General features: G+C 42.0%; 1 protein-coding gene across 2 annotated transcripts; it reads right to left on the bottom strand.

Moving 5' to 3' along the window:
- Window positions 1–692: 692 nt before the first annotated feature.
- On the bottom strand, window positions 693–11,759 carry Or51e1 (olfactory receptor family 51 subfamily E member 1). Of its 2 annotated transcripts, none has more exons than XM_070035160.1 (2): window positions 11,705–11,759; window positions 693–2,093 (listed from the first exon to the last, which is right to left on the bottom strand). In XM_070035160.1, exon 2 carries the CDS (start codon window positions 2,049–2,051, stop codon window positions 1,098–1,100), a length of 954 nt encoding a protein of 317 aa, XP_069891261.1. In that variant the 5' UTR covers window positions 2,052–2,093; window positions 11,705–11,759; the 3' UTR covers window positions 693–1,097. The 2 variants fall into 2 exon arrangements, with proteins under 2 accessions (XP_069891261.1, XP_069891262.1); XM_070035161.1 differs by lacking the exon at window positions 11,705–11,759 and adding an exon at window positions 11,522–11,572.
- Window positions 11,760–15,143: the final 3,384 nt, after the last annotated feature.

Below are 15,143 nucleotides of genomic sequence, written 5' to 3'. Positions count from 1 at the left end.
CATGTTCTCCCTTGCTTTTCTTTATTTAGTGTCTCCTGTATCCCAAGGAACCCATCACGAATCACCCACAAACAAGCCTGTTTGGTAGCTCTTCAGATTCATTTCTGGACCAGGATAATAAACACAGCTATTGGCATGAAAGCCACGAGAATTATTAATGGGAAATTCTTCAATACAACCCAAGGTGATTAGAGCAACTGGATTAAATACCTCATTTAGAAAAATCAAGATTCTGGAAATTACTATGCTATTTGTATCTCTAAGTGTCCTTCCACTCAATAAAGAATTGGATATGAAATGTCTTACTTTTTTATTACTAGGTTTATATGATTCTCTCCCCAGGAAACATCAGTTTCCCCATTAGTACAATGAGAATACTTAAAAGTATCCTGCCTAAGTTGAGTTGATAAGAAAATTAAATGAGGAAAAGAGTGTCTGTGGACTGTGAAAATTCTCATAACAAAGCATATCATCTTTTCTTATTGAAAGCAAATTTAGCCTTTTCAAATCTTTACTTTCTAGCTTTTCTCTTAAGGCCTGGTATCCAGAAGCAAAAAATTATTTCTTCTCTATGAAGGTTATTTTAAATTCAGGTATAACTTCTTTCCTGAGCTACAAAAGTAATCAGAAATTTTGAAGCAGAAGTCAGAGTTTTAAACCAGATTATCTAATTTTATTACATCTTTGCGCTTATTTTCCTTTGATCACATTAAACGTTTGGTGACTATTCTTTAGATGTGCATCTTCACCTCACAATGTTATATACTATCAATGAAAATAACTTAGATTTGGATTCAATGGTCAAATGGGAAATTATAACCCTCTGTGAACAAGTAACTTAGGGTTTTTATAATCATAGAAAGAAAAAAAATGAAAGAAAAAAAACAAAGGGGGAAAATAATATTGCAAAATGGGGGTTTGAGGTATATGGTCCTGCAGTGACTTTTCATGAGATTTCCCAACCAGTTTCATCTTTGAAGAATCCTATATGTGTTTTAGTTAAGGAAGATTTGTTTTCTTAACACTGCCTTCCAAAATGTCCATAGTGAAATTGAACTGGAGGATTTTGAGGGGAAATGAAGTTTGATGGCCAATTCCTAAGTATCTGAAGTGCGTGTGGGCACATGGAAAAGACGAAGGATGCGCTGCCGGATCTCCTTGGTCTTCACTCCATAGACGATGGGGTTGAGCACTGGAGGCACCAACAGATAGATATTGGCCATAATGACGGGCAGGAGAGAGTCGCGTCGCTTGCTAAAACGGTGCACCATAGACAATCCGATGAAAGGCACATAGAATATGAACACAGCACATACATGAGACACACATGTGCCAAATGCCTTTGCCTGGGCTTCACGTGTCAAGCCCAGCACAGTCTTAAGGATAAGCAGATAGGAGAAAGAGATAAGAAGTGAGTCCAGGCCAATAGCAGAGATAATGACAATGAGGCCATAGATGACGTTGACACGGATATCAGCACAGGCAAGTTTCATGACATCTTGGTGTAGGCAGTAGGAATGGGACAGGGTATTGGAGTGGCAGAAGGGCAGCTGTTTGATGAAGACAGGCAGGGGTGCCATTAAGGCAGCGCCCCGGACCACAGCGGCCATGCCAATCTTGGCAACCCGAGGCAACGTGAGCACAGTGGCATGGCGTAGAGGATGGCAGATGGCCACATAGCGATCAAAGGCCATAGCCAGCAGCACTGTGGACTCCATGCCAGATAAGGAATGGATGGCAAACATCTGTACCAGACAAGCATCAAACTGGATGACGGTAGAATTGAACCAGAAGATGGCCATCATTTTGGGCATGGATGAGGTGGAGATGAGGATGTCGAGGCCAGAAAGCATGCAAAGAAAGATATACATGGGCTCGTGTAGGCTGTGCTCTGTCCGGACAACATAGATGATGGTCAGATTACCCAGCACAGCAATGACATAGAGGGAGCACAATGGAAAGGCCAGCCAGAACTGAGCTTCCTCCAAGCCTGGCAGGCCTATGAGGATGAAATGCGTTGCACTCGATTCAGTGCCATTGGGGCCCCTCATCCTGAAGGCGCTTAGCTGTGGGCAGGGTCAGACAGGCAGAGGCTGTAATACAAAAGTGAGCCATTGTCAGATTGTCCAAAATCCCAATGCCACACCTCCCTCTTTCCCAATGTCCTATTGTCAAACTCATACTTTAATTCTGTTATCTACACAAACTCCTATCCTGTCCTAAACTCAACCTAACCATAAGACAAGCACCAGATACAGACTGGCTCAGACCTAGCCCTGACCCCACCAGCACAGGCAATCCTGGTAACAAGTGAAATCATCCATTTTTCCAAGAAAAGCCACCCACCGCACATGTGTGGTCTTATATAATTAAAAAAAGCTCCCATCACTGCCTCTATCCTGTCCAACACTTACACATCTCTACGCTTCTTAATATGGATTATAAACAGAATCAACTCATTACACCATTTCAAGCTGAATGACAGTCCAAATAAAAAATACTAGCAATACCAGCAGTATCATAGATTAACACAGAAACCTAACTTCATTACTAATGTAATGTTCTTTGCAATTCTAGACTTAAGCATAATTTTAATGTTCACATCATACTTAATAGATATTTCAATCTTAATCTAAAATAAGTAACATCTTTAACATCTTTAATTGTGACCAATCTTCTCCCATAAAAACCTGACCTTACATAGCTAAGATATGGAGCCAACCCAGATGCCTCTCAGTAGATGAATGGATCAAGAAAATGTGATACAGATATAGATATAGATATAGATATAGGAATTCTATGCCTCTATCAGAAAGAATGACATCACCCCATTTGTTAGGAAATGGAAAGATTTGGAAAAAAATATATTGTGAAGTAAGCCAGGCCCAAAGAAACATAGGTCCCATGGTTTCCCTTATCTGCAAAAACTAGTGCATGTTTAGGACAAGCAGAAAAGGTCAAAAGCTATGTACATATGACCTCATAAGATGATGTTAAGTGAAATGAACCCCAAGATAGGGATACAAGTGGTTTTTTCTTTCTTGCTATTGTTTCTAATGTATTTATAATGTACCATATTTTTTTGTTGCTTTGTATGTTCCTCCCCCATGGTATAACCCCTGTTTTCACTGTATTTGATGTCAGTGTCCTGCATCTTGTATACACATTTTTCTAATTTGAAGAGGGGAAGGGGAAAAAAACAAAATGCTTAAATAGGAATACAGGTTGACCCATTGTAACAATGAGATGTACAAGACACTATGTTGAAAATGAACTTTACAGCTTCAGGTGGGGCGGGGAGAGGTTGGGGAGGTGAGGAGGGAAGGGATGGTAGGGGAAAAACAAAGGAAGAGGTAACAATGCTATATAGGAAATATACTCGTTACCTTATCCATATAACTGCAACCCCTCTGTATGTTTACAATAAATATGTATATATATATATATATATATATATATAATTAAACCTGACTTTAACTTCATTCTGAACTCAACCTCACTCAAATGTCCAATCAAAGTTTCATCTTTGTTTACTACAATGGATGCCATTTTTATGTCATCTAGACCCTACTTATAAAACCAAGGTACCTGTCTCCCTTCTGCATTAGGTAGTGAGTACTAAGAGCTCTTTACATCTCATTTTTTCAGAGAACTGACAAATATCAAATTGTAAAGTACTTTTCCCAGAGTTTGAATTCGGGGCCTCACATTTGTTATCCAGGTGCTCTACCACTTGAACCACACAGTCAGTCCTTTTACATGAGCTATTTTCATTATGGGATCTTACTTTAAGCCCAAGCCAACCGGACTGTGATTCTCTTAATTGTGCTTTCCTTTGTTGCAAATGTCAATGGAATGACATATGTCACTGTAGCCAGCCATTATGCTTCTCCCATAGCCTAAGATGACAAGTGCATGCAAACTTTTAGCCCCAAGTTGGTCTGGAGCCACAATATCTCTATTATCTAGGATTATAGGCTTCAGCCACCAGGTAGGCTAACTCTGAATCATAAAAAAGTTCTCCAGTGAGGTGCTGGTGGCTCACACCTCTAATCCTAACTACTCAGGAGTCTGAGATCTAAGAATTGCAGCTCAAAGCCAGCCAGGACAGGAAAGTCCATGAGACTCTTATCTCCAATTAACCACCAGAAAACTGTGCTGTGGCTCAAGGTGGTAAAACACTAGCCTTGAACAAAAAAAATCTCAGGGACATTGCCCATGCCCTGAGTTTAAACCCTACAACTCACCAAAGAGCAAAAAGTTCTCCAAATTTTATCTTTGGTTTACAACTCTATTAAATGATGCCTGAATTAGCTTTTCTGATCTATACTCATAATTCTTGAACCTTATTAAAAGGTCTGGCTGTCCCTAGCCATACCAAACTTACCCTATTCTAAAACATTACCCAACCAGAGTCAGTCTGGTATAGCTGTTAGAATCATAGGCTTTGGGATCCATCCTGCATTCAAATCCCATTCATGGACTGTATGATGTGTGTTGAATCAATGAATGTTTCTTAACCTGTTTCCTGGTTTTAGAATGATAATAGCTCTTGCCTAAAAGGTCAATTTGAGTATTAAATGAGGTGTTGACTACAAAGCATTTAATACAATATCTCAAACAGAGTAAGTAAAGGTGCTGTTGTTAACCATTTTCTTCTAATATTCCTCTTCTTCCAGGCTGTTAGTCATTAGTCACACAAGCCAGATCTCCAATCCTAAGTTCCATGCCTCTGGGGCAGTCCTAGAAAAGCAGGTCAATACAATCTTACTAGATGAAATCAGATCATTACTTCTTGCTTTTCAAATGCCCTTGAAAACTCCATGGGCATGAAAGCTCATTCCTATAATCCCAACTGTGCAGGAGGCAAAGATAGGAGGATCATCGTTCAAGGCCAGCCTAAGGAGAGAGAAATTTTAAGTCAGCAAGACTCTGCTTCAGAAACAAGCCATAAAGGGGCTGGGAAGGTGGCTCAGTGGTAGAGCGCTTGTCTTACATGCATGAGACCTTGGATTCGATTCCTCAGCACCACATAAGCAGAAAAAGCTGGAAGTGGCACTGTGGCTCAAGTGGTAGAGCCATAGCCTTGAGCTGAATAGCTGAGGGACAGAGCCCAGGCCCCGAGTTCAGGCCCCACAACTGACAAAAAAAAAAAAAAAGGCCATTAAAACAAAGGAGGGGGTAACAATACTCAATAGGAAATGTACTCATTACCTTACTCATGTAGCCCCTCTGTACAGTATCTTTACAATAAAATATATTTTAAAAAGAAGCCATAATCCTAGGCACTCAGGATTGAAGTTCAAGGTTGAGCCAGATAAAAGTTCAGAAGAGCCTATTTTTTAAAAATATGGCTGAGATTATGGCTCAAACATAAGACATTTGTCTTATAAGTAGGAGGTCCTGTATTTAAAGAAGGAAAGAAAAGAGAAAGGAGAGAGGAAGGGGATAAGGGAGGAAAGGAGAGAAGGAAAAAGGAAGGAAGGAAAGAAGGAAGGAAGGAACGAAGGAGAAAAAGAGAAGGATTTTTAAAAGAATTTAAAAATTAAAAATAAAACTTCTTAGCCAGTCACTAGTAGCTCACACCTGCAATCCTAGCTACTCGGGAGGCTAAGATCCTAGGACTGTGGTTCAAAGCAGCCTGGGCAGAAAAGTCCTCGTGAGACTCTTATCTCCAATTAGCCACCAGAAAACTGGAAGTTGAACTATGGCTCAAGTGGCAGAGCACTAGCCTTAAACACAAAGAGGCTCAGGGACAATGCCCATGCTCAGAATTCAAGCCCCACAACTAACAAAAAAAGAAAAGAAAAAAACAACCCCTCAAACTTCTTAAGGTCAGGTCTTTTTCCTCTCTGCTCCCTGTGTGACTAGGAGGGCACATACAGTTTTACAAATTCAAAACTAATTCCTGGGACTCTGTTCTTCATGTCTTTTTTTTTTTTTTAGTTCTCATCCTTCTGTCAAGAAAATATGCTCTTCCCAGAACTCTCTCTTGACTTCCAACAATCATTTTTCTCATCCTGGCTTACTTTCTCTATCCACGCTACTTTTCCTAAGCTTCTTTCCCCTGGGTGTAATTAAATGTTTCCTGTTCTGTGCTCCTAAATAACTCTACTTTGGACTTATTTCATGTATTTGCCCTCCTGGTAAGAAATATTTATTTTTACCTGATTTATAGAGAGCCCCTGCTATAATTAGTATTAAGTTAATGCTTGTTGAAGATGAAATGAGTTCCATCAATAGAAGAGTTAATCAGTTAGCATCTAGTGGTAATAACAAAGCCTAGTGTTATAGAGAACTGTCAGATGTGTCTGAACTTCACAGAGTCTTGTGAGGGAGTAAAAAATGTTTGAAGTCGGTGCATGGTGGTGTTGAGTTCAGAGCAAGAAACTTTAGGATAACAGAAATGAGCAGGGCTGGGAAGGTGGCTCAGTGGTAGAGTGCTTGCCTTGCATGCATGAGGCCCTGGGTTCGATTCCCCAGCACCACATAAGCAAAAACAAAAAAGCCGGAAGTGGTGCTGTGGCTCAAGTGGTAGAGCTCTAGCCTTGAGCTGAAGAGCTGAGGGACAGCGCCCACGCCCAGAGTTCAGGCCCCACTACCAGACCCCCCCCCAAAAAAAATGAGCACTGCCAGGCACTAGTGGCTCACACCTGTAATCCTCGTCAGGAGGCTGAGATCTGAGGATCCAAAACCAGCCAAGCAGGAAAGTCTATGAGACTCTTATCTCCAACTAACCACCCAGAAGCCAGAAGTAACGATGTGATAGAACACTAACTTTGAACAAAAAAAAAAAAGCTCAGAGACAACACTCAGGCCCTGAGTTCAAGCCCCAGCACTGGCACACACACACACACACACACACACACACACACACACACACACACACACACACACACACATGCATATACACAAATCACCTTGCACATTGCATTCCTCTTCCATAAAAATGGAGAAAAAAACCTACAGAAGTTTCCCAATTTTTTTTCATTTTCCATCTTAATATTTGTATTTGTCATCTTCAATACCACTCAACTTGCACACATACACACAGAAGACACTCATATATACACATAAATAGTTAAGACTGGGCACTGATATGCCAGACATCGATAGAGCAGAGTGAGCTGGCCTGGAAATGGGGGGGGGGTGCCTGGGCAACACAAAGCGAGCAGCTATTACTGGAGCTAACACATCAATCTGGACCTCTGAAGACTGCAATAGGAGAAAAATTGAGGACTGGAGAGAGGGCCAGCCCGAGGCCCAGAATTACCCATCAGAGAACCCAGACTTCCAGCCAAAGACAGCAGAGGAGGAAAATAAATCTCAAGCATCTGTTAGTAATTAGACCTATTTACATGACCTCAAGAGATGGTTTAGAGTTTAGGAGGAAGTTGGAATTAGGTCATTCTGTTTTGAAAACAAAGCACAATCAAGAATAATAAAATAAGAAAGTACATTTTTTTTCTTTTCTTTTTTTTTAGAAAGTCCACACAGTATCCTAATCTCCAAGGAGTAGCCCTGTGCTTGATATTGTCTTTATTTTATTTTGATTTATTGTGATGGTACTAAGGCTTGAGCTCAGGGCCTGACCACCAGCCACTTAACTTTTTTTGGGGGGGGGGTCCAGTCGTGGGGCCTGAACTCTGGGCCTGGGCGCTGTCCCTCAGCTCTTCAGCTCAAGGCTAGCACTCTACCACTTGAGCCACAGCGCCACTTCCGGCTTTTTTCTTTTTGCTTATGTGGTGCTGAGGAATCGAACCCAGGGCCTCATGCATGCAAGGCAAGCGCTCTACCACTGAGCCACCTTCCCAGCCCGCGCCACTTAACTTTTTTGTTCAAGGTTAGTACTCTACCACTTGAGCCACAGTTCCACTTCCAGCTTCTTGCTGGTTAATTGAACTCTCCATCTTTACTGGTTTCAAACTGTGATCCTCAGATCCCAACCTCCTGAGTAGCTAGGCTTACAGGTGTGAGCCACTGGCGCCCAGCTGATACTATCTTTAAAAGTAAAACTATCTTTGGAAGTCCCAGAAATGTTTCTTGGAGAACTATGAAGTACATCTTCGCATGAAGAAACAGAAGCTCACAACTATACAGAAAGAAAATCCATTTTTAGACCCATAGTCCTCTTCCTTCCTTTGGTCCAGTGTTCAGGACTCTGCCCTCTGGTATGAGTTCAGTACCAGCACATCCACCCCTCCTCTCCTGAACTGAATCCATTCCCTCTCATACGCCTACAGAATAGCAGATAGGGAAGAAGACTGGAGGTTATTCACCTTCTCTTCTGACTCAAGAGAACAATGAAGACATACCCAATCTGATTTTGTGGTTTATTACATGGACAGAGATCATAGAATTCTTACAAAATGCCAGACATAAGGTACCAAATATATAGCTATTATCTCTGCATGATAGAACTCTCTGCATCCTCTCTACACCATAGATGAGAAAATTTAGAAAACTCAAAAATGTTAAACCATATCCCAGGGCTTAGCAATTGTTAATAAAGTAGAAACAACCTAGACTTGCTTCAAGTCTATAGGCTAGCTTTAATTACCTTGCACATTCTGGAAACTGAGACATTCTGCCCAGTATGAAAGAAGAAGAGGGCTTAGTAAGGGAGACACAGGGCCCAGGTATAATTTCAGAAGAGAAAGTAATAGGACAGTACCGACAGCATTCCCATATGGGGACTTAGAGTAGGCTCCTCTTCCAGCCCCAACTCCCTGGGCTGTGACCTGGGCAGACCCCAAAGTGGAGATTTAAAAACTTAAGTCATCTACCAACTATCCATCTCCTTATCTAATTAGAGTCTCTCAACAACCTCCATGTAAATATTATTAATTCCATATGGCAGAATATTAGGCAGACCCCTGACTGCCACATGCATATGCTTTCCATTATGCCAGGCCTGTCTCTCTTCCAATCTCTTTAAGATTAGATGGATGAGCCAGGCACCAGTGGTTCATGCCTATAATCCTAGATACTCAGAAGGCTGAGATCTGAGAATTGCAGTTTGAAGCCAGCCCAGCAGGAACATCTGTGAGACTCTTATCTGCAATTAATCCTCAAAAAGCTGGAAGTGGAGCTGTGGCTCAAGGGGTAGAGTGCTAGCCATGAGCAAAAACAGAAAAATCTCAGGGACAGTTCCCAGGCCCTGAGTTCAAGTCCAGGAGTCACACACACACACACACACACACACACACACACACACACACACACACACACACACACACACACACACACACACACACACACACCAAGAATAGATGGATATTTTGTAGCTAGTACTCCATTAATCTTTTAGAAATGCAAAATTGAGAAACTATAGGTCCAGGGATCTCTCACCAGCTCAGGGCCCTTGAGCGGCTCTTCTACTTCAGTGAAGGGAAACAAGAAGGAATGGAAGATGGTATGAGCAGTCGCTATCACTATCTAGGCCAAAAATACAGACAGTTTCAGCGCAGTAGTTCGGGAGCCTCTAGTACTACTGCCAGCCTCTTTGCCAGACTATTTGGAAGAGAATGTAATGAGAGGGAAGTCCAGACATATCTGGGAGCTTCTGGGTCCTTCTGTCAGGCCCAAGGAGGGAAGGCACACCTCAGGGGAGATTCAGTGGTTGGCAGTTTGTAGATTGTCACTTGATTGTCAAAGTATTTTGTTAACACTTTCAGAAGATAGGATCCGCCGGGAACACATCCACATAAATTATCTGAACCCACTTGTACCTCAGGTCTTTCTTGGGTGAATCTTGAAGAATATCGTCACTCTTTTTTAAATGATCAAGATGAGCCAAGCACTGTCGGTTCACACCTGTAGTCCTGCTACTCAGGAAGCTGAGATCTGAAGACCTCAGGGCAAAACAAGTCTGGGCAGGAAAGACTGTGAGACTCTTACTCCAATTAACCACCAAAAAGCAGTAAGTAGAACTGAGGCTCAAGTGGTAGATCACCAGACTTGAACAAAAAAGCTTGAGAACAACACCTAAGCCTGAGTCCAAGTCCTAGCACCAACATCCATGTTCATACGTGTGAGCACACACAGAGACACACACAAATGGTTGAGACGATAATAGAAATTTCTGACCTCCAAAACACAGAATAGAGCTTTCACACACACCTTATTCATTTGCATCAGACTTTTCCCCAAAGTCACCTCCAGTTTCTAGGGTTGGGGATTCTACAGGCTTGGACTGGTCACTAGTGCCCTTTGGAGCTGGTCTGGTAAATGCCTGCTAATGTAGGCAAGAGGAAAGCCAAAAGTAGGACTTTGGTCAACATATTCTTTTTTTTTTTTTATCCAGCACATTGATTTTGTTTCAACAATTACTGAGTAGCTGACTCCCGTTCTCCCAGCTCTACACTCAGCATAGGAGGCAAAGAAACAAGACACAGGTAAGGAGAGATTGAGACAAATTCACTATTATGGTGGTACACTGTGGTAAGAACAAGGGAAAACACCAGCAACTCAGAACAAGAGCTCGCTCAGTATTTTAGGCTCAAAGGGTTTCCCTGAAGAGCTGATGCTGGCTATGGCTTGTATGACTGCGGCAGATCAGGGGATGTGGGGACAAAGGGTCAAAACTGGAGATGAAGAGCTATGGATACAGACAGAAGCATTGCTCTCCTGCAGCTTACACATCGGAATAACAAAGAAATAAGCAACCTATTTTCAGATCAAGATAAGGGCACTAAAGACAAGAAGGAGTGATAGGACAGAGAAAGATGGAATCCAAACAGGGTTCAGAGAAAGCTTCTCTGAGGAAGTAAGAAGGGAAACAGCATTTATCAGGCATGGAAGACCCAAGGGAAGGAAAGAATGAATTTGGGAATGCATGGAACAGAAACAAGGTCCAGGTGGTTAGACCACTGACAGCACTGGAGAGCTCAGGATGAGGCCAGAGACATACAGAGGTACAGTCATGTCACAGTGGTTTGCCAAACATTGCCGGCCGGGAGCTTGAGCTTAACTCTGAGCTATGAAGACAAATTTAAGCAACAGATCTGTTATTGAAATTGTCCTTTGGCAAGGACAAAGACTGAAAGCGAGCAAGAACAGACCATGTTTGGGAAAGTACATGCACTTCCGTGTGTCTGGGGTAAAGTGTACCAGGCAGGGAGGTGGCAGTGTAGAACCAAAGCCACATTTTAAATGGACTGGAGTCTGAATTCTGCTCCTGGGCACAGACTGAGCCAGGATTATAAAATGCTGACTCGCCACAGTCTGACTCCTGCTGCAGAATAGAGACAGATCTCTGGCCAGACTCACATCCCCAAACACAACATAACCTGTAGCCTGGCATCCGGGAGTAAACTGAGCTACCATCACTCAGCCAACTTAGGTCAGGTGTGTCCACACACTGAAGCCCCATTCATCTCTCATCCAGGCCCACTGTAACCCCAACTTCCTCTGTTCTGTCTCCAAATACATTTATTCATGCCTTGAAATGAGTTGTCCTAGTAAAGTGATCACTGAAAAATAGCTTGAAAACTATACTTCAGCAACGTTTAACACCTACCTGCACAACCTTCCTTCCTCCCAGGAACACAGCATCACTAAGACTGTCAGTCCTTCACATTGTCTAGCCCTACCCCTATACAGCTGGAACTTCACAGCCTGGCTGCTCATTCAGCAGGTGCAACAGAAGATACTTAGCTGCAAGAAACTCCCACACCCAGTACTGGCCCTGGTCTGCACTCACCTGAACTGTCCTCAAGGACAGTGTGCCCTTCTCTCCAGTACTCTTGTAAGAGGTCTGGCAAGCTGCACTAAAGCCCAGCCCTTTCTGTCTCCACCTCCTCCTTTGGACCTCTCTGGTCAGGGTTATTTATTCTCTGTCTTCCCGCCTCCTTCCTTCTGCTCCTCCCTGCTAGGGGGGTACAGACTTGTCCAGTGGCTCCATCAGCAGATACCCCTCATGAGCTATTTGTGGGGGGGGAGGGCTGCTTTCCTTCTCAGCTTCTATTTCAGAGGATGTGTCTCCTGTGGGAGGAGGAGCAGGGGTCTCTAGAGTCAATCCCAAATGGGTCTTTGCCAGCGGGGATATTCATATCCGCTCCCAATAGTTAGAGTAACAAAAGACTAGAAGAAACTCACTTTCCTGTCCATGGTCTTTATAAGCATCTTTCTCTAAGTTTCTTGACAAGCTTATCAAACTCAGCAAGAAGGAAGGCAAAGTAAAATTGCAGGGAGACCCCATGAGCAAGTGTTAGCCTATTTTTATCCTTTCTGCTCTCTTGTCTTTCCTCTAGTGGACACTGATTTTTGTCCTTGTTAAGCCTGGAATCCAATGAGTCCATGTTCCCTTACCCAAAGCCCTAAGGGCTTCTTTGTCTCTCAGGCTTTTACTCCTATGTGGGGTTAACCCATAATAGGGATCCCCAGGGACAGTGTTTCTGCTTTCCACTGCTTGGCCTTGGTTTGCTGAAAGACTTTCAGCTGAACAAGGAAAATGTGATTTCTTTGACCCTACCCTATCCCAACACCAGCCATATAAGACCAATGGCATCTGGTGTCTCCATTATGAACAAAAATAGCAAACATTCTAGACAGAATAATTTTAATGTACAAGTAAATGCTTTAATTTTGAAATAAGGTACAAACTATGACTATAAATAAAATAACATTAGTTTGTTTCTCTCTCTTTTTTTCTTGTCAGTCGTGGGGCTTGAACTCTGGACCCGGGTGCTGTCCCTCAGCTCTTCACTCAAGGCTAGTGCTCTACCACTTGAGGCACAGTGCCATCTCCAGCTTTTTCTGCTTATGTGGTACTGAGGAATTGATCCCAGGGCCTCATGCATGCTAGGCAAGCACTCTACCAATGAGCCACCTTCCTAGCCCTGTTTCTCTTTTTCAATTGATCAGGGTTAAGTTCTAATTCACAAAACAGCACACATTTGCTTAAAGTATGCAAAATTAGATGATGTCAAGATAGACCATTGTTACTTAAGGCCACATCAAAATTACTGACAAGATCTGGTGCTACAAGACCTGCAGCATAAACCTTCCTGTCATCACCTTAAACCTGCCTCTACTGCCCTCATTAACAACCCCCCACATGCTCTGAGAATGCAAAAACTTCTTTAGAATATACCTCGAGAACTTCTTCTCCTATCCAAAATGTGGTGGCAGAAAGAACCACATTAAGAAATGCAAACGAGCAATATACATAACAATTATTTTATTTGCAAGATACTGGACATCAGGTAATAGGAAACAAAAAGTCTAGCAACAACATCAACAATGAAGGTGCATTCTCCAGTTGCATGGGAAAGAGGAATTCAAGCAAAGTTTAGAGCATTTTCCTTTTTTTTTTCTATTAGGGATTTATATATTTTATTTAAGTTGTACATATATATATATATTTTTAATTTTGAGAATACCATACAGAGGGGTTACAATTACATGGGCAAGATAACGAGTACATTTCTTATCAAGCATTGTAGCCTCCTCTTGGTTTACCCTTCCCATCCCTTCCCATACTCCTCCCCTCCCCCCACCCGAACCTCCCCCCACCCGAACCTCCCCCCACCCCACCAAAGTTATTAAGTTCGTTTTTCGACATAACGACTTGCACATCTCATTGTTGCAATGGGTCCACCTGTATCCCTAGTTAAATGATTTGTTTTTTTCCCTTCCCCTCCACAAATTATACCAACATCAAATACAGTGAAAGCAGGGGTTATACTGTGGGGGAGGGACATACAAAGCAACATAGAAATCATCTTATAAATATGATAGAAACAATTGCATGAAAGGAAAAAAACAAAAAAAACATTTAAATACTTATCTTGGAGTTCATTCCACTAACATCAACTTATCTGACCTTTTCTGCTTGACTCAGACATATACTAGTTATTGCAAATAATGGAAACCTTGGGATTTAGGTTTCTTTGGGCCTGGCTTACTTCACTTAATATAATTTTTTCCAAGTCTTTCCATTTCCTAACAAATGGGCCTGTGTCATTCTTTCTGATGGAGGCATAGAATTCCATTGTGTAAATATACCACATTTTCTTGATCCATTCATCTACTGAGGGGTATCTGGATTGGTTCACTAGCCATACAACAGACAAGGGTCTCATATCTAAAATATACCTGGAGCTTCAAAAATTAAATCCCCCAAAAACAAATCTTCAAAGAAACAACTGTCCAATAAATAAGTGGGCTAAAGACTTAAAGAGAAACTTCTCTGAAGAGGAAAGAAGGATGGCCAATAGACACATGAAGAAATGCTCAACCTCTCTAGCCATAAAAGAAATGCAAATCAAAACAACATTGAGATACCATCTCGCCCCAGTTAGAATGGCTATAATCAAGAGCTCTAATAACAACAGCTGCTGGAGGGGATGCGGACAGAAGGGAACCTTACTGCATTGTTGGTGGGAGTGTAAACTTGTTCAACCACTTTGGAAAGCAGTATGGAGGTTCCTCAGAAGACTCCACATAGAGCTCCCCTATGACCCAGCAATCCCACTTTTGGGCACTTACCCAAATGATCACAAACAAGACCACACTAAAGCTACCAGCACGACTATGTTTATTGCAGCATTATTTACCATAGCTAAGATATAGAGCATTTTCTTAGTCAGGTATAGGTTGAGTGTTCAGAAACACCAAGCCAGTTAGAATTTGAAGGTAGAACATCATAGTTGAGAAGTCTACATATTAGCAAAAGACAAGAGTATTGAGTAGCTGAACCAAATGTAATCCCACCTACTCAGGAGGCTAAGATCTGAGGACACGGTTCAAAGCCAGCCCAGGCAGGCAACTCTTGCCTCAAATTAAGCACTAAAAAAACATGAAGTGGAGCTGTAGCTCAAGTGGTAGAGTGCTAGACTAAGCACAAAAACTCAGAGACACACCTAGGCCATGAGTTCACACACACACACACACACACACAAATATTCAGCTGAGTCCTGATTAGTAAATGCATAAAAGCAATCTAACTAAAGACAGAGAGTCACTTAAAAATATTTGAGGTAACAGTGGTTAATGCTCACATTAGGCCAAGAACCGTAAGGCTAAATACAAGAGAAAGTGATATAATTGCAAAAATAAATAAATTCAAAATCGCAGTCAAAGATTTCAAGAATTGATAGCGCACACACAATGATGAAATACTAAATGTACTTCCCTTA

Source organism: Dipodomys merriami, unplaced genomic scaffold (genome assembly GCF_024711535.1).
Source record: "Dipodomys merriami isolate MVZ:Mamm:240054 unplaced genomic scaffold, mDipMer1.0.p SCAF_25, whole genome shotgun sequence".
Lineage (NCBI taxonomy): Eukaryota > Metazoa > Chordata > Mammalia > Rodentia > Heteromyidae > Dipodomys > Dipodomys merriami.
The sequence above is the reverse complement of the archived record's forward strand: the minus strand, read 5'-3'. Positions and strand labels throughout refer to the sequence as shown.

Bases quoted from the DNA above. Each gene is read 5' to 3' on its own strand.
- Or51e1 (XM_070035160.1), bottom strand. From the start codon at position 2,051: ATGAGGGGCCCCAATGGCACTGAATCGAGTGCAACGCATTTCATCCTC.